Raw genomic sequence first — 17,563 nt, forward strand, 5'->3', positions numbered from 1 at the left:
TATGGCCTTGGAACATTTGCTGTCATGTAAAATCATGCTGCCTTAATGTTCACTACTATTCAATGCTGTGTAACTGTACCACATTATTATAAAAATCAGTGACTGTCCCCAAGTTACCTTTGTTCCAAAAACTGAACCTCCTTTATTAATATATAATTCATGTGGTGCTTTCAAAATGTTTTTGCACTTGGTACTATTCCGACTATACTTCTGAGGGGCATCATTGTAAGCACCTTAGCATATAACATTTTAGGAATACCATGTCGGTGGCACTGGGAAGAGCTGATTGGAGAGACCAGAGGCAGGGAGGCCGATTAAGGGACAGTGTGCTAAGGGAGATAAGCCACGACTGGTGCAAGAACAAAAACAGTAGTGGTGGGAACTGAGGTGACAAATTTAGGAACCAAGATTTTGCCTTAGTCATCTTTACATCTTACCCCTATGCCTGCACATAGTCGGTACTCAGTAGATTTCTTTAAGTAGATGAAGGTAGAATCAACAAGACTTAATGATGAATGAATGTTGAAGTGGAAGAAGGGGGGGGGGATCTGGAACTGCCCTTGGTCTCTGGCTTGAGAGCCTTTGGAATGGTAGTGCCATTCACTGCTGAGCAGATTGCAGGACGGGCAGGGGACCCCTGCAGCGAAGCATCTGCTGCCTACTCAGTGGGGGATGTGGCCCAACAACACTGCCCACCGTGGACACGCCAGCTCTGTGTCTTGCAAGCAGGGACCTGCCCTGAAAGGAGTGGGGAAGGACACAAGAAGGGAAAACCCTTCTTGGGTGTGGGGCCAGCCTAAGACAATAGTGTGGAACACACCAGGCTTCCTCCTCTCATCTTTTCTTGATGCTTCTCCCAACTTCTAGTATCTTCCTCTCTGAGCCCTCAGATTCTCCCATCTCTGCAACCACCTTCTCAACCAGTGACTAATTGAAGGAGGGGAGGTCAATAAGAATAATGCTTTTGCTCATTAAATATCCCAGGCTATACACTTAACCGTCTCCTGTCCTGGTTTAGAAATCTTGTTTCCTCAACTATGTCAGCTCAGCATGTAGCAGGAAAACAGTCTGATTAAATGCATCAGGACTACTGTGTAAATGACCCACGGGTCCCTTTAATTACCCTCTAGCTAATTATTTGAGTTTCCGAAGGAGGCGCTCCTTGGGCTGCCCCACCAAAGTGAAAGCTCCCAGTTGCTGTTACAGAGATGGGGGAGGTGGGGTGGAGGGTGTTCCAGTTCCCATCCAGGCCAGCCAGGCTCTGCCTAGAGGCCTACTCCAGGGGCCTGGCCTGGCCTGGGGCCAGCTCTCCTCCACTGGGCCCATTTTCATAGGACTTTTGCTTCCTGCTTTTCTGAGCTACCCTGTTTCCTAGAATAGCAGAAGTGGCATGCTGCTTTGGTCCTAGCAGGAGGTGTGGCTGGACTGGGGTGGCCTGTGCATACTGGGAAGGGGGGAGCCCAGAGACCACACTCAGTGGTGACATGTCCTTATTTTCTGAGGTTGAGAGGTTCCTCCTCCACTATCCCCTGCCAATACCTGTGTAATTAATGCCCCTCTACTTTTACGACTCAAGAATGTGCCGTGTGTACCTGGCACTGTGCAGGCTACTTCACGTACACCCGCCCATCTCAAGGCCTCGTGGCCAGGATCCTAAAGAGCTTAGACAGGCCCAAGTCTGTCCACCTCCAGAGCCCGTACCCTTTCTGTTGTCAGGTGGCCTTTGGCACGGCAGTTTAAACACAGGCAGCCTTAGGGTGGGCAGATTGAGAACCCAGGAAACTCACTGGGGCTTCCATTAAAATATTAACAACGTAGTCAACTTACTGAACAGTCGTAAAGGGATAAGCAAAACCATACACTCAGAGAGGAGAAAGAAAGAGCTTTGCAGTAATTCCTAGATGGGATGTTCTTTGAGGGTTTCCCATTGCCTCCTATTTAAAATCCAAACGCCTTTGCTTAGAATTAAAACGTTTGGAAAATCTAAGTAGGTGAAAGAGGGGAGGAAGAAAGAGAAAGAGGTTAACTCCCGTCAATGTAAACTTTTCCCTTTTCTTGCTGGTGTCTCTGTAATCATCTAAAATAAAATGGACCACACTCAGTGTTCCATAACTTGCTTTTCTTATCATTAGGAAGTTCCAAATGTCTTTCCAAAAATATATATAATTCTGTATTTTTAGGTAGTGTCATCTGTTGATTGTATGATGTTTTTTTTCCTTTTCTTCAGTGGTTATAAGGTCTTTACCATCATGAGAGTTTATAGTCAACTATAGTATCTCCATGGTGTTACTTTTCACATTTAACTCTGTTATCTTTTGGCATTGTAGGCCAAGGACTTCATAACTGGTCCTGGGTGTCAGCCCCTTAATGGGTTATTTCAGATTCAGGGTCTGCACCTCAGTCTTCTCAGAAAGCTGGGGGCTTTCAGACCCAAAAGGCCTGATTCAGGCTGACTAGATCCCAGGGATCTGCTTTCATTTGTCCACGTCCATCTAGAGAGGGTGGGGGTGGCCAATTTCCCTAGAGAAATTTGGGCAGAGAGGGTTTATGACTAGGACCCAGCAGAGGCTCTGGTCACCCCAGGAAGTCTCGCTCCCCCTCCAGCCAGGCCACACTCGTGAGGCCCCTGTGAGGCCTGCAGCGCTCCCTGAGGAAGGGAGGCCGGCTTCAGGCTCAGCACCTCTCCCGCTGGTCCAAAGCAGGGACAATAACAACTGGTTCTAATTCTCTTCCCTTTTTTTCCACACCCTACATAGTTGCCCACAGTTATTAGTATTCTGTTCTTTAATTTAGCACATATGTAACAAGGTTCAACATGAAAGCAATCTAAAGGCATAAAGAGAAAGGCCTTACTCCATCTCTGCCTTGTCCATCTATAATGACTATAGTTAGTTTGTGTGTCCTTTTAAGCTTTCCTTATTCAGATGTAATAGAACATGAATATATTCTTATTTGTCTCCATTCTTACACAAAAAGTAGCATACACTTACACACTTTGAGTTTTTTTTTACTTAAAATATACATCATAAAATGTAAATATAAAATATTATATGCTGGTTATAATTTTAATATTTTATGTATTAGCTCATTTAATCTTTCTAATAGTCCTATTATTATCCTGATTTTGCCATGGAGATTTTTCCATGTAAAGAGCTTCCTCAATTTGTACAGAAGCCTAGTATTCCAGTGTTTACATACATATTACATAGTATTACAGTACATAATTTATGTAACTCATTGCCTAGTGTTGGAGACTTAGGTTCTATTTATTGCTGTTATGGACTCTGTTGCATTGTACAGATGTTACTTTGTACATATGGAGATACATCTGCAGGATGCATACCTAGAAGGGGGACTGCTAGATCAAAGGACACATGCATAATCTTGATGGATATTGTCAAACAGCTCTCTGTAAACAGTTATCAGTTCATTTCATAATTGTTTAGCATTTCTCATTAGTAGTGTCATTGGTGAGCACTAGTATGTCAGTCAATTATAGTAATCATAGTCTACAGCACTCCCATATGAGGTGGGAACTGTCACTGTTTTACAGATAAGAAAACTGAGGTGCAGAGAGGTTAAGTGACCTGGCAAGGACACAGAGCTGAGACTGGAGCCCCATCTGCCCAGCTCTTTTCTCTGTTCCAGCTGCCACTTACCTCAGGCACCGCCCTGCCTCTTGGCAATGGGTATGTATTACTTAGATCGGATTTCCTGAGGCTGAAAGAGCTGAAGCCTTCTGACCCACTGGTAACCCTTATTCTCCTTTCCCACACTCTGGGCTCTCCAGGAAACCTCTGCTAGCCTGGAATAGGAGGATCAAGCCCTGAGACCTTATCTTTCTGGGTGACTTGGAAAGGCTGAAAGCTGGCAAAGCTGAGGACTAGTGCCCAGTACCACAATTTTGGAGTCAAGTTGGCCAACAGACACCCTTTTGGCAGTTTCAGGGCAAGCTGATCTGAGTAACTGAGGCCAAGATGGCCCCAGCTAAGATCCTTTCTCTTGGCCTCAGGTGGGCTGACTTATTTACCATTGCTGGTGAGAATAAATTACAGTATTTCTGGGGAAGTAACTAACAATATTTCTTCTGGTAATAATAATAATTGAAGAGACAGCATTACATTATTTCAGAGCATGAACTCTGAGCCAGACCGCCCAGGTTTATATTCGTTTTATTGCTGCTGTAACAAAGTACCACAAAATTAGGGATTAAAAATGTTATAGTTTATTATTATGTGCCTCTGGAGGTCAGAAGTCTGCAGGGGGTCTCACTGAGATAAAGTCAAGATGTCAGTAGGGCTGTGTTCCTTCTGGAGCCTCCTGGAGAGACTCCATTTTCTTGCCTTTTCCAGCGTCTAGAGACTGCCTGCTTTGCTTGGTTTGTGACCCCCTTCTATCTTCAAAGCCTCTGCTTTCATCATCACCTCTCCCTTCTCCCCCCTCCTACCTGCCCCTCTTGCCTTTATAAGGACTCTTGTGATTACATTGCATTCACCCAGTGAATCCTGGATAATCTCCCCATCTCAAGACCCTTAATTTGATCACATTACAAATTCCTTTTTGCCATGTAGGGTGACATTCTCAGGTTTTAGGAATTAGTACATGGACAAGAGCCATTATTCTGCCTCCCGCAGTTTGCATCTGGACTATTCCACTTACTGTGTGACCTTGGACAAGTTATTGTACCTCTTCAGTTTTTCCCATCTTTAAAATGGGGATAGTAATAATTCCTACTCTTGGTTGATATTTACCAAGTGCTTATAATAATGTCTAGCATGTAGTAAATGCTGCTTGCTAAATGTATTAATCAATAAAAATATACATGCTCTTTGATCTAGCAATCCTATTATTTGTAATTATTTGTAATGTTTTTATAGAAACAAAATCATCCACATATTAGGCTACATAAAGCAATGTCTATATTGGGGAAAAAAGCACAAACAGGAAATCACTGGCATGTCCATTAACAGAGAATAACTGAATCAGTTGTGGTGCATCTGGAATATAATGGAGGTATTAAAGAGAATACATTAGAGCTATACTTGAAGATGTAAAGGAATGTCCTGACAAAAGTTAAATTAGGGGAGGAAGCTACAAAATAAATGGTGTAGCATGATCTCTTTTTTTTTTTAAAGAACAAACATCAACTCCCCAGAATTGTTGTTTATATTTTAGCCAATTATTTAACCTCAGAATGTACTGGTTTCTTCATTTATGAAATGAGGCTGACACCAGTTCTACCTTATGAAACTCTAGTGAGGATAAATGGGATCAAATGTGTAAATCCTTAGAATCCTGCAAGCAGCTGGTTAGCACGGATATTTATGTAGTGGTTTGAGTAGAGACGGGTGTGCAAGAATGCATCCAAGTGCTCACCTGGTTGCCTTGGAGGTGTGGAAAGGAAGTTCAGCAGTGGTGGGAAGAGATGGTTAACATTCATGTGTATGTCTTTGCATTGTTTCAGGATGGAGGCTATCGTTATTTTAGTCACTTTTTGAAGTTCTGATGTTTTATTGGTAGTTTGGTTACTATCACCATAACCACAAACACTGAATTGGAAAAAGCATGAACCTAGAAATATACCGTGATTCAAAGTACTGTAGTTTTGAATAGGAATTTAATAACGAAAATTTAAAGGGCGGTGGGAGCAGGAGACCCCCTAAGTCAGGCCAGTCTTGTGTGTCCGCAGCATCTACTGTCGAGGCTGCTCCAAGCCGCTGTGCTGCTCGTGTGCACTCCTGGATAGCGGTCACAGCGAGCTCAAGTGCGACATCAACGCGGAGATCCAGCAGCGGCAGGAGGAGCTGGACACCATGATACAGGATCTGCGGGAGCAGGACCGCGCCTTCGGTGCGGCGCACGCGCAGATGCGCTCGGCTGTCAGCCAGCTGGGCCGCGCGCGCGCAGACACCGAGGAGCTGATCCGGGCGCGCGTGCGCCAGGTGGTGGCGCACCTGATGGCGCAGGAGCGCCAGCTGCTAGAAGAGGTGAACGCGCGGTACCAGCGCGAGTACGGAGAGATGGCCGCCCAGCTTAGCCGCCTGGACGCTGTGCTGCAGCGCATCCGCATGGGCGGCGCGCTCGTGCAGAGAATGAAGCTCTACGCCTCGGACCAGGAGGTGCTGGACATGCACGGTTTCCTGCGCGAGGCGCTCTGCCGCCTGCGCCAGGAGGAGCCGCAGAGCCAGCAGGTGTCTGTGCGCTCCGACAGCTTCGACGAATTCAAGGTGCGTCTGCAGAACATCACCGCTTGCATCACCCAGGGGACAGGTGAGCGCCCCAGCCACTCTGATGGCCAGTGCTTTGCCGCTGCTCCCTGGTTAGGGCAAGGCAGAAAAGGTCATTTCGTCATCATGTGACAGAAAAGGAGACTGGGGTTTTTATCAAGTGTCTTGGTTTGAGCGCATCGTATGTTCCAGGATGCAGGGGAAAGGGAAGAGGAGGCCCTGACATGGGGCTGCAGCCACCCTCAAGGGTTATGTGTCACTAATTTACAGTACTTTAGATTAGCTGTGATCTTGAAAACTCTTGGGGAAGTCAGGAGAGTATAAAGCTGAGAACCAGACCCCAGGATCATTTTAGCCCCAGAGGGACCAACCACTCCGGAAGGTTCTCTAAAGCCCCACGCCCAGCAACAGAGAAGTCAGCTAGAATATGAAGTGCGGGCAGAAGGGGGCGGAGGAAACTCCCTGGGGTTTTTAGGTGCTTACCCAAAACCACACTGTGACTCGGTGGAGGAGTTCCTTTGCCCCCATCATAATAGCCTGCCATCAGAACCAGCTGCCAACCTTTGTGGGCCCCGCCTGGTACTATGCACTTGAGAAGTAGGGACACAGCAGTCCAGTTCCTGACCTCAAGCTGTCCAGTCCATCTGGGCGACGGGCTGGGAGCACATCACATAGCTGGAGAGTGAGACGGCATTTGGCTGTGCAGTCCAGATTCAGGAGTTGTAGTAGCTTTGTTTATGCTGGAGACATCAGATGGGCTTTCAAGAGACATGGGGTGGGAGGTACACAACAGGGCCTCCAAGGGGAGGAGGCCTTAATGGCTTTTAGACAGAATCTCTAGGCTGGGACCTGAGCTCTGGACAGCTGGTGTGAGGATGCCCTACTGAGAGAGGGGAGAGAGGATACAGAATCTGAAGACACCGGGGCAGGTGCCAATGATAGAGGGCTCCCTCCCTCACTCCTGACCTTTGAGGTGATGGTGGACATAGGCTCATCAAAGTATAAACCTAGAGTGGGCATGGACTTGTGCCTTCCCCTAGGCAGTGAACGTTCCCCATATACAGGAAGTGACCCCACAGATTCTAAACAGCTTGCCTTGGGTGTTGTAACCAGGCAGTGGCAGAGAAAGGAGTTTTATTCTAAAGTGTGCAAAATTTAGAATAAATTGAATAAAAATCAGGCTTCAGGTCAGAAGAGCGTCATGGAGTTCTCACTGTGTTCAGAAAAGTCAGTGAGCAGTCACAACTTCAGGATTGCTCACACTCTGCCTTGGTGGTGGCCCAGAGGTAGAGGTGCACGTGGGGTTTGGAGTCTAAGGCAAGCACTTTCTAGTGCCACCCCTTTCTCCCTTCTGGCTGGGTTCATGCCCATTGCAGTCAGAGAGTTTTCCTTCAGCCCCGCCATAGAGCTGCCCCAGCACTGGGAGAGGCCCTGGAGAATGGGTCTCCAGGAAAAATAACAGGGACATTCTGTCTGTCACTGTCCCAGGCCAGGATGCCTCTCACCTGCAATGTCCCTGACCTGCCTGTGACCTTCTCTGTGTTCTTCAGATGCAGCTCTACCCAGGACAGCCAGCCCAGAGGCTGCCAGCTCGCCCAGCGATCCTACTGACAGTGACCTGGTGAGATGGGTTTGAGGTCTGAAGGGGAGGCACTATGGTTTAGCAGGTCAAGTGGATTTGGGGTTCCCTTGTGTCAGAAAGGAAACAGCTGAGACTTGTTGTCCCTGTGGTGCAGACAGTAGAGGAGGAGAGTGCCTGAGAGGGACAGCAAGGGACTGGACTGGAGCTTTCAGTGGGAGGGAGTAAAGGGAAGGCTGGCTGGCTGGCTCTGGGCTCCTACATGCCAAAAGTAGCTCTTGACGGATTTAGGAGGGTTTGGACCCAGAAGGTGACAGGAGGGGAAGGAGGTGGTCCTCCGGAAGGGAACCATGAGAGATGTGGCAGATCACCTTTACCTTCCTTGCACCCCACCCCAGATGGGTGAGCCTTTTCCTGAGTTCGACACGAAGGCCTCCCCTCCTCTTCCCTCATTCATGGTTCTTGGAGAGGAATGGAGAATGGGGCCAGGAGTCAGACCTGATCCCAGAAGCCTGGATTACACTAGTGGATTTCAGGGTCAGTGTATATCCAAGAACCATAGTTTCTCAGGGTTGGAAGGCACCCAGATCCCCTCTAATGTTGGCATTCCCTCTGCAACGCCCCTCACCTGTGGCTGTCCAGTTTTAACACACATACCTCCAGGGACAGGAACCTCGCTTATTCTGAAGGCAGCCACTCCTGTCTCTGGACTGCTCTTAGAGTGCTGCTCTGGGTGGAAGTGTGATGGCGTCCCTTTAACTTGCCCTCTTGGGTGCTTGCGTGCATGACTCCTGTCCTCCAAGATAAGCTTCCTCAGTTCCTTCCTGGACCAGGCGTCTGGTGTCTTTCCCTTCCTGGTCATCCAGGTTTGCATGTGCCTGTCAAGGATCTGGGCCCAGGACTGATCAGACTCCATGGAAAGCAGGTCTTCTAGTGGGGGTAGTCAAGGTGGTAAACCTTTCCTAGGAGAGAGATTGCCGAAGGCCAAGGCAATCAGGAGAGGCTTCCTCGAGGAGGCAGGATTTAAGATCTGAGAGTTTTAGAGCTAAGAGAACATACGTAGTCTAACCCCACTCTTTTACAGCGGCTGAAGCTAAGGCCCAGAGAAAGGATATGACTTAACTAGAGGCCACACAACAAGTTAGGGGCAGGACTAGAAGCCGATTCCTAACTGCCTTGGGTACTGCATCCCCATATACACAGCTTCAAAAGTAAAAAATGACATTTTATTTTATTTTTAGTCAGCCACATAGTCAGAAATAAAAACATGAAAGTGATAATATCTCACACCTCCTCCATGCTTCCACTCCTCACACCCTATATACCTACCTTTTTCAATTTCTTACAGATCCTTCCAGAATTTCTTTATGTAATTATAAGCAAATATGATTATAGATATTTGCTTTTTCTATTCTATTTTTGCACAAAGGTAGCATAATACCATATATTCATAGTAGTGTGCCCCAGGCTTTTTCACCCAATCGTGTATTCCAGAATTCTTACCCTACCAATAGGTAGGGAGCTTCCTGGTGCCGTTTTGCATCTGCATAGTGTTCTGTTGAATGGATGTAGCATGCTTTATGTAGCCAGTTCCCTGTCGATGCATATTTAGGTTGTTTTGGTATTACAAACAATGCTAGAATGAATAATGTCCCCAAAGAAATCATATGAATGATAGTGGAAAGTGCCCTGGTCCACAGATCTTGGCTGTCTTCCAGGTGCCAGTTGCTGAATAATGGACAGCAAGAGAGCCCGTACCGTTTTGTGTAAGGTCCAGGTATTTTGCTGGGTCTTTGTCTCGATGTGACCTCTTACTATCTGCTAACCAGTTTGAACTTGAAGCATCAGAAACAGGCTCTTTTTGCGAAAGTCTCTTGCTTTCTCTTTGTTAACAGGCTGGAGGAGGGGCTGGCAGTCTGGCTGGTGGAGCTAGGGGAAGGATGTGGGTGCAGAAGGTAGGTGCGGCAGCTAGAGTGAGGCAGGCATCATGATTTTTTGTCTTTACTCTCAGATGTGTCCCCTGCTTTGTTAACATGGCCAGGGCCAGGGGTTGTCTGGGGTGGGTAGGACTGAGGCAGAGGCAGAAGCCCAGCCCTGCATTACAGGAGTTCACTGCCCACATGGAAAGAGGGTTGTGAAAATTAAGAAAAAGAGTCACCCTCGTAGGGTGACTACTACCACTCGTAGTCAGTTGCAGACCCAAGGGGAGGAGAGAGACCTTACAAGTCCTTGCTGCTTCGGCTGCTACTGCACCACCCCAGCAGGAGAAAGTTTTTTCTCCTCCCCTGCAACAGCTCAGCCAATGAGAACTGTCACAACTGGGCCAATGAAAATCCACTATACTTCCAACTCAATTTACTCCATTGGACCTTTTTGTAACAGCTCTCCGAACCCATCCACCTTTTCCTCTATAAAAGAACTTTCCTCAGCTTTGTTATCCAAGTTGTACCATAGCTTGCCTGTTGTTAATTGTAATTCTCTGCTATTCCCTAATAAACCCATTTTTGCTGGTAAAATAACTTACAGTTTTATTTCTAAAGTTAACAGGGTCTGTTACATACCAGCAGTTTGTAGATCCAGACACAAATAGAGCACGGCACTTTAAGTTTGTTTTTTTTATTTTAGTGGCGATAAAATATGTGTAACATAAGATTTCCCTAGAAGTAGGATTGCTAGATCATTTTTAATTTTTAATTTCTATTTTTAATTTTTTGAGGAACTGCCATGCAGTTTTCCATAGCGGTTACAGCATTCTACATTCCCACCAACAGTGCACAGAGATTCCATTTACCTCACATTTTCACCCACACTTTTTTCAATAGTAGCCGTTCTAATGGATATAGAGTGATTTAAACTTTTTTGACCGCACCCATTGTAAGAAATATAGCTCACAACTAGTCTCCGTATATACAAATGCACACACATATCTGTAGCCAGAACAAGTTTTGCAAAACAAATTACACTTACTACATGGAATGAACTCTAGTATTTTCTATTTTGCACTGTTCTACGTAATATAAAAACGAAACGCTGGTATACCCGCTTGATTGCTTTCATGGTCCACTAGTGGGACACAGACTATAGTTTGAAAACCATTGGTGTCGAGTGCTCAGTGGAGATTGTGTACTTTCCTAGAGGCCTGGGACGTTATCTGTCCTCTCCCCTTCCCCTAGACAGGCTCCCCTCTGATCCACAGAGACAACTCTCCCCCCTTTTTGTAAAGATGTGAAGGAAAAAAACCTGGAAAGGGGGCTCAGAAAGAAGGAAGTCAGTCTGTTAGAGCAAGGCATGCGGAGCCCACATCCCCCATCAAAGCGCTGATACCAGGGGGCGCCTTACCTTGGGTTCTGTTGCCCAGCATGTGCCCCACACTTGGCCACGTAGTTCCTGGTGTTCCCCTGTGAGGGTGGACCTGACCATGCCCTCTGTCACGCAGGTGGGACAGAGCTTGTCCCCCTGAAGGAAGCATATCCCTGGCCTCATGATCTCACAGTCCAGCACCTGGCTCTTCCAGTGCAGCTTTTCTCAATGGCTGATTAGGTATGTGACCTTAGGAGATCATTTCACGTCTCTGGTGCCTCGGTTTCCCTCTCTCTAGATTGGCAAGAATCATAGTAGGGCACCTACATTTTTTTCTAACTATATTTTCCTTGTGTGGTAAAATTCACATAAGAAAATTCACCATTTTCAAGTGTACAATTGAGTGACATGTAGTACACTCACAATCTTGTTCAGCCATCCCACCTATCTGGTTCCAGAATATTTTCATGACCCCACAAGGAAGTCTGGTACCCTTGAAGAACTCACTTTTCATTTTCTCCTCCTGCCAACCACCAGTTGGCTTTCTGTCTACATGCATTTAGCTTTTCTGGATATTTTATATAAATGGAATCATGCAATAGTTGTTCTTTTGTGGCTGGCTTTTTTCATTTAGCCTAATGTGTTCAAGGTTTATCTGTGTTGCATGTATCAGAACTTCATTCTTTTTTATGGCTGAATAATGTTCCACTATATGGCTGTCCCACATGTGGTTTATTCATCCATCAGTTGCTAGACGTCTGGGTTGTTTCCACCCTTTGGCTTTTGTGAATAATGCTGCCGTGAACATTTGTGTGCAAGGTTCTACTTAAACATCTGTTTTCAGTTCTTTGGCCTAAGAGTAGAATTGTTGTATTGGAAATCCTATATTTAACTTTTTAAGGAATTGCCCCTGCCTCATTTAGGAACAGGTATGTGAAGTGCTCAGCACTGTGGCTGGCATGAAGTGGTAATAAAAATAGTATTTATCATCATCGTCATCATTAGTGGTGCTTACAAAGTGCCGGATACTCTTCTAAGCATTTTACCTGTAGTAACACATTTCATCCACTTCACTCTCTAAGGCAGATGGTAGAGCTGACCCTTGAGCAATGCAAGCATTAGGGGCACCAACCCTTGCTGTGCAGTTGAAAATCTGTGTATAACTTCTAACTCCCCAAAATGTAATGACTGACAGCCAGCCTACTGTTGACCAGAAGCCTTATGGATAACATAGTCAATGAACACATATTTTGTGTGTTATATGTGTTATATACTGTATACTTACAATAAAGTAAGCTACAGGGAAAGAAATGTTTTTTCAAATTAGCATAAATCTCCGTAATTTTCCAATTTATTCATTGAAAAAATCTGCACCTAAGTGGACCCGTGCAGTTCAAACCTGTGTTGGTCAGGGTCAGCTGTGTTATTATTCCCATTTTACAAAGGATGACCGAGACGCTGAGAGTTCTAAGTGTGTAAATCTGTTCTGACTCAGGTGGAATTAAGGCCCAGGGGACAGAGTGAAGGTTACAGAGCGGCCAGTTTCAGCTCAGTGCGGCAGTGTCTTCACTGCTAAGACCACCGCTGTGGAGGCGCTCTCTCCGTCAGTAGTGAGCACTTGTCCCTGGAGGCGTGTTGGCTGGGGCTAGCTGTCTAGGGGGCCTTGAGGAGTTGCTGGGCAGTGTGATCCCAAGGCCGTCTTGTGGCCCTGTTGGAACACACTGACAGGAACTGAAGGGGTCCCTGGATGCCAGCACCTCAGGGTCAGAAGGAGGTAAAGTCATGGAGGGTACGGGCAGGACTCCTGGCCCCCAGTGGGCTCTGGGCTCTGGGCTGTGGACCACAGCTGGCTTGCACCTGTGGCTGGGAGAGGTCCTGAGAGCTGGGCTGACCCCAGGTCTGGGGGCCCAGCCCTGGGCCTACTTCCTGGTCATTTCTGACTCTCTGGTTTACTGACTTTGCAGACAGAGAAGGTGCAGAGGGCTCAGGCACAGGTCCCAGGGCTGGCTGAGACCCAGCCTGTGGCTATGGTGCAGTCGGTGCCCGGGGCACACCCTGTGCCAGTATACGCCTACTCCATCAAAGACTCCTCCTTTAGAGAGGTAAGGTTCTCTCAGCCCTGGCCTCCCTCCCTCAAGGGCCTGATCCCACCGGGTAGGAAGAGCAGGGCTGGGTGAAAAACCAACCAGTCCTTACTCAGCACCTTCTCTGTTCTCTGCCTTGCTTCCGGCTGCCCTGTCAGGAAGTCCCCCTCTAAGCAGGAGCCGCTCCCCGGGCAAGTAGAGGTTGGCAATCTGTAGGCAGGGCCATAGTGTGCGTGGTGGCCTGGGCAGCTTCCTATGTGGAGAGAGGCATGATCTGATGGCAGAGAGCAGAGGGGCAGCAGGAGCAGAGGTGGGAGGTGGGGGTACCGCAGGCCCCTGCCACCCAGGTCTGGGCCTCTGCCCACCACCCCAGGGCCCCTGGAGGCTCTTGATCTGGCCCTGTGACTCCCCACTACGCAGGAGGTCTCCGACACAGTCATACCACAGAAGAGGAAGTCCTGCCAGACCGAGGGTCCCAGGAAGGCCATCAAGATGGAGTCTGAGGACGAGAAGGAGGCGAGGTTGGCCCAGAGGTCCCCTGAGCAGCCCAGACCTAGCACCTCCAAGGCAGTCTCGCCACCCCACCTGGACGGGCGTCCCAGCCCTGAGAGCCCCACCACAGGGAGTGAGGACTTCCTGCCAAACAGCAACCATGCGACCAGTGACCCCGGGGAGGCAGGTAGGGAGGCGGATGGGCAGCAGAGGCTGAGGCCTGTATGCTGTCCCCCAGGTGCTGGTGGGGCCCCACCCTCTTCTTCATCCTGACCCCACTCAGGACCCCAAAGCCAACATCATTCACCGTGTGTCCTGCTGTCAGCTGCCACCGCATGGGGCAGGGAGAGCCTGCTGTTGGCCCAGGAGATGAAAATGGATATGGTTCCCCGTGTGCTTTGCTGGGACTCCAGTACGGGGAACGGAAGGGGCTGAACCCGTGTTCCCTAGCTCCTGCCTCCGGCTCGTGCCCAGTGCCCAGCTAGCCCTCTGTCTCTGCACGGGGAGGGTTTCCCAGAACTGTTTGTCGGTGGGTGCTAATCCAGGTGGTGGTTATCCAGCCTCCTCTCTGGGGAGCAAATTCTGAATTCGGGGCCAGCAGCTAAATTAAGTACTCAGAGACAAGGCCCAGCAGGCCGTGATGGAAGGCCGCTTTGAATGAACAGATCCACACTGGCAAGTGGTGGGTGTTCCCACCCCGCATTGTGGGGTGCACGGGGAACACCCCAGGCCCCACCCAGCAGGCATCCCCGGCGGGGCCTAACGCCGTCTCTCCTGCCCCGTTTCAGAGGAACGCATTGTCGTGATCAGCAGCTCAGAAGACTCTGATGCCGAAGACTCGGTGAGTGGCCCAGAAGTTCGGCCCAGGACTCCTGCCTCCCCCGGTTCCAGGTCCCAGGGGGCGCAGCCACAGCAGGTGACTCTCAGACTCGCTTTGCACCTGGGGGATTTTCCAGCGAGGCAGTGAGTCCTGAGCTGTCCTGAGGGCAGTCTCCCAGTGCCAGCTGCCGGCCTCCACACCAGGGCAGGAGCTTTCCTTACCGTAACCGCACGTACTCCTCTGAAATGCCGGCAGTGCTGCCTGCCGGGGCCCTGTCTCTCCTGGACTAGCCAGCGCCTCTGCTGAGCTTCCTTATGCATTTTCTGGCCTCTTATGTCCTCAATGAGGACCACATCCAAAACCCCCTTCCCTGGTTCAGTGAGGGCCAGCCAGGGCCAGTGCAGGGCTGTGAGGGCACGGGCAGCACCACACACGGTCCAGACGAGCAAATTTCCACTCCATGTGAGAAGAAAACCTATTTAAAGCCACCCCACACTGAAACAAGTGGCCTTGTGGGTCATGACCCTTCTGTCCCTAGAGGTTTAATAGAGGCTGGGCCCTCTTTGTTCAGGGGAAAAGGGGATCTGAACAGAGTGAAAGGTGGGACAGGGTGGCCCCTGAGGTCCCTTCCGGCCCTCAGTCTGAGGTTCTGTGTTGGAAAGCCTGCGGAGCCCACGGAGACGGAAGAGCCACAGTCCGCGTCAGCCCACCCCCTGCCGGGAGCCCGAGGAGCCCCCCACCCTTGCCGGGCCTCCTGTCTGCCCCGCGGCACATGCCGCCCCCTGGCCTGGCCGCCCCACCATCCCTCCGAGCACACTGCCGTCACTGATGCCAAGTCTCCCAGCCAGCCTGCCAGTCACCGGGAGGACACTGCCGTCCGCCGTGGCCGCAGCTTCCTGTCATACAGAACACAAAGACGCACCTGCCGTCACATCTTCCAGCTGCCCTTCAAACCGTATGGCGCCCCTGTGTGGGACTGTCCTCCCTCCACAGTCCAAGCCACCACCCCTGCCAGTCCCCAGGAGTGTCCCGCCCGCCTCCAAAGGGCCATCCGCCAACCCTGCCAGGCACGAGGGGCAGTGCGATCCCGTGGCCGTTCCCTCCGGGGCTCCCACCGTGTAGTCCAGTGGCTTAACAGATTCTTTGCCCTTCCTCTCTCCTCTGTGGCTCCCCAGCTTTATCCCTCTCTCCAGGAGGCAGTGGGGGGAGGCGGAGCACCCCTGGCTCTCAGGGCAGGGATTTCCCCCCAGGATTCTGACAGAGCCCCCACAGAGAATCCCCAAGTCCAGGTCCCACTGGGAGTCCCTCCAATTGCATTCCAACCACGCCGTCTCCAGAGGCCCCCCACCAGCCCAGCACCCCTCAGAGAAGCCTCTGAGAGTCCCTAGTGCCTCCCTCCTCTGTAGTGACTGGCCACCGTCCTTGCGACCTTTGCAGCCAGACACCATGCCCTGCTCCCTGAGCTGCCTCTGTCCCACTGTGTGCCCAGCCCACGCACAGCGGGCATGCAATACATTGTGGTCGAAGACTGAACCAAGGAATGAATGGCTACATGGACCCTGGCAGAGTGACTTAAGTCCTCATCAGCTGAGAGGACGTGGCTAAGATTCAGGCCACAGTCCCCGCATCCCTGGGTGTCTTTGCCCGAGAAGAGGAAACTTCTCTTGCCCTTTGCACCTTCCACTGCCCCATCCCCCATGCCAGGCCTTCCCACCAGGCCTCTGCCAGGATCTAAGCCCGTGAGGGCAGGGACTGTGTCAATCCCAGGACTGGCAGATGTGGCTGCTCAATAAATAATTGTTGAAAGATCACCCTCGCAAACCCTTCTTCCACGACCACCACGTCCCCTGCTGAACTTGGCTCCTGCCTGCAGGGGCTCAGTCCTCCTTGCGCTGAACTTGGTTCTCCTGTTGGCTCGCTGTGTCTTCTCTTTCTCCCACATCCTATAAGCATCAGAAGTGGAGGGTGTGGTCAGTCCCTCTGTGCCTTCTGGACGGTTTTGGTCCTACCACCTGGACCCCCTTTGCCTTTGCAGTTGCAGGTCTCGAGGTGAACCCCACTTCCCCTGGCTCATCTCAGACATTCTCCTGCCTCTGCCCTCTAGGCAAGACTGCAGCTCCTGCCTCCTCGGCTTTCTCTTCCCACCCAGGCCCCACCTTGTTCCTGGGGGACTTTAAAATCCACCAGCCTGGCCTCTCTGCTCCTTCACCTCTCAGGGGTCTTCACCCCGTTCCACTGCAGCTGCCATCCCCGTGGCCACCCCCTGGACCTCACCGTCCCCAGGAACTGGCCTCAGCCTCCTGCCCCTTGGGCGCTCAGTCGGTCGGTCACTTCCAGGACCACTGTCCTCCGGCTCTTCCGAAAGCCCTGGCTGCTCCTCCCTCCCCTTTGGGGCCCCCTGTTCTCTCCCGGGCTGTTCCTCTGGCCCTCATTCTAGGCCCCCTTCTCTCGGTCTGTACGATCCTGCGACCTCAGCGACACCCGTGACTTCAGTTACTGCCCACCGGCTGCTGATGCCCAGTGCTCCCTCTCGCCCTCCGGACCGGTGCCTTCCAGCGTCTCGCCAGATGCCCTGTGCATTCTGCACATTCATCTCTCTTCCTCTCAGCAATTCCATCTTCCAGTTTACAGAAGCTGAGACCCCAGAGCCACCCTGGACTCCCCCGCTTTTATTATTCTCACAGCCAAACAATTTCTGAGGCTTATTTTTCCATGTTCTAAATTCCTCTGAGATCTGGGCGCTTCGTTCCACCCCATAATCTTGGTAAGATTAAAACAAAACTGACGCTGGGTGGAGGTGGAAGCCTGGGAAGGCAAGAGGAGGAAAGGACTGGGATGCCGGTGGCCTCCCCAGACGTTGCGAGAGTCAGTGAGGAGCTAAAACCAGCAACATTTGGTCGTGGGGGGGAGCGGGGGTCAGTCTGATCGTCAGCTGTCAGCAAGGAGTCGCTAGGCGGTCTGTGCAGTGAATCAAGGAAGGAAGGAGAAGCACATTTCAGGTTAAGAAGAATTAAACAGAAGCAGCTGCTTGCCTCTGGACGCCAGGTCTGGAGGTGAGAGC

At 50.2% G+C, this 17,563-nt stretch overlaps 1 protein-coding gene across 7 annotated transcripts in view; it reads left to right on the forward strand.

The window, feature by feature from the left end:
- Nucleotides 1-17,563, forward strand: part of PML (PML nuclear body scaffold) — a 40,387-nt gene that overhangs the window by 13,837 nt on the left and 8,987 nt on the right. Inside the window, exons 3-8 of one of the 7 annotated variants that reach the window (XM_036907737.2) lie at nt 5,690-6,270; nt 7,778-7,848; nt 13,071-13,208; nt 13,611-13,869; nt 14,471-14,598; nt 15,165-16,311. In XM_036907737.2, the coding sequence (XP_036763632.2) occupies nt 5,690-6,270; nt 7,778-7,848; nt 13,071-13,208; nt 13,611-13,869; nt 14,471-14,598; nt 15,165-15,890 (1,903 nt within the window). In that variant the 3' untranslated portion in view covers nt 15,891-16,311. Of the gene's footprint in view, nt 1-5,689; nt 6,271-7,777; nt 7,849-13,070; nt 13,209-13,610; nt 13,870-14,470; nt 14,599-15,164; nt 16,312-17,563 lie in introns of those variants that run through there. The other 6 variants (XM_036907738.2, XM_036907733.2, XM_036907734.2 and 3 more) reach the window with 6 other exon arrangements.

Source organism: Manis pentadactyla, chromosome 11 (assembly GCF_030020395.1).
Source record: "Manis pentadactyla isolate mManPen7 chromosome 11, mManPen7.hap1, whole genome shotgun sequence".
In the NCBI taxonomy this organism is placed as follows: domain Eukaryota; kingdom Metazoa; phylum Chordata; class Mammalia; order Pholidota; family Manidae; genus Manis; species Manis pentadactyla.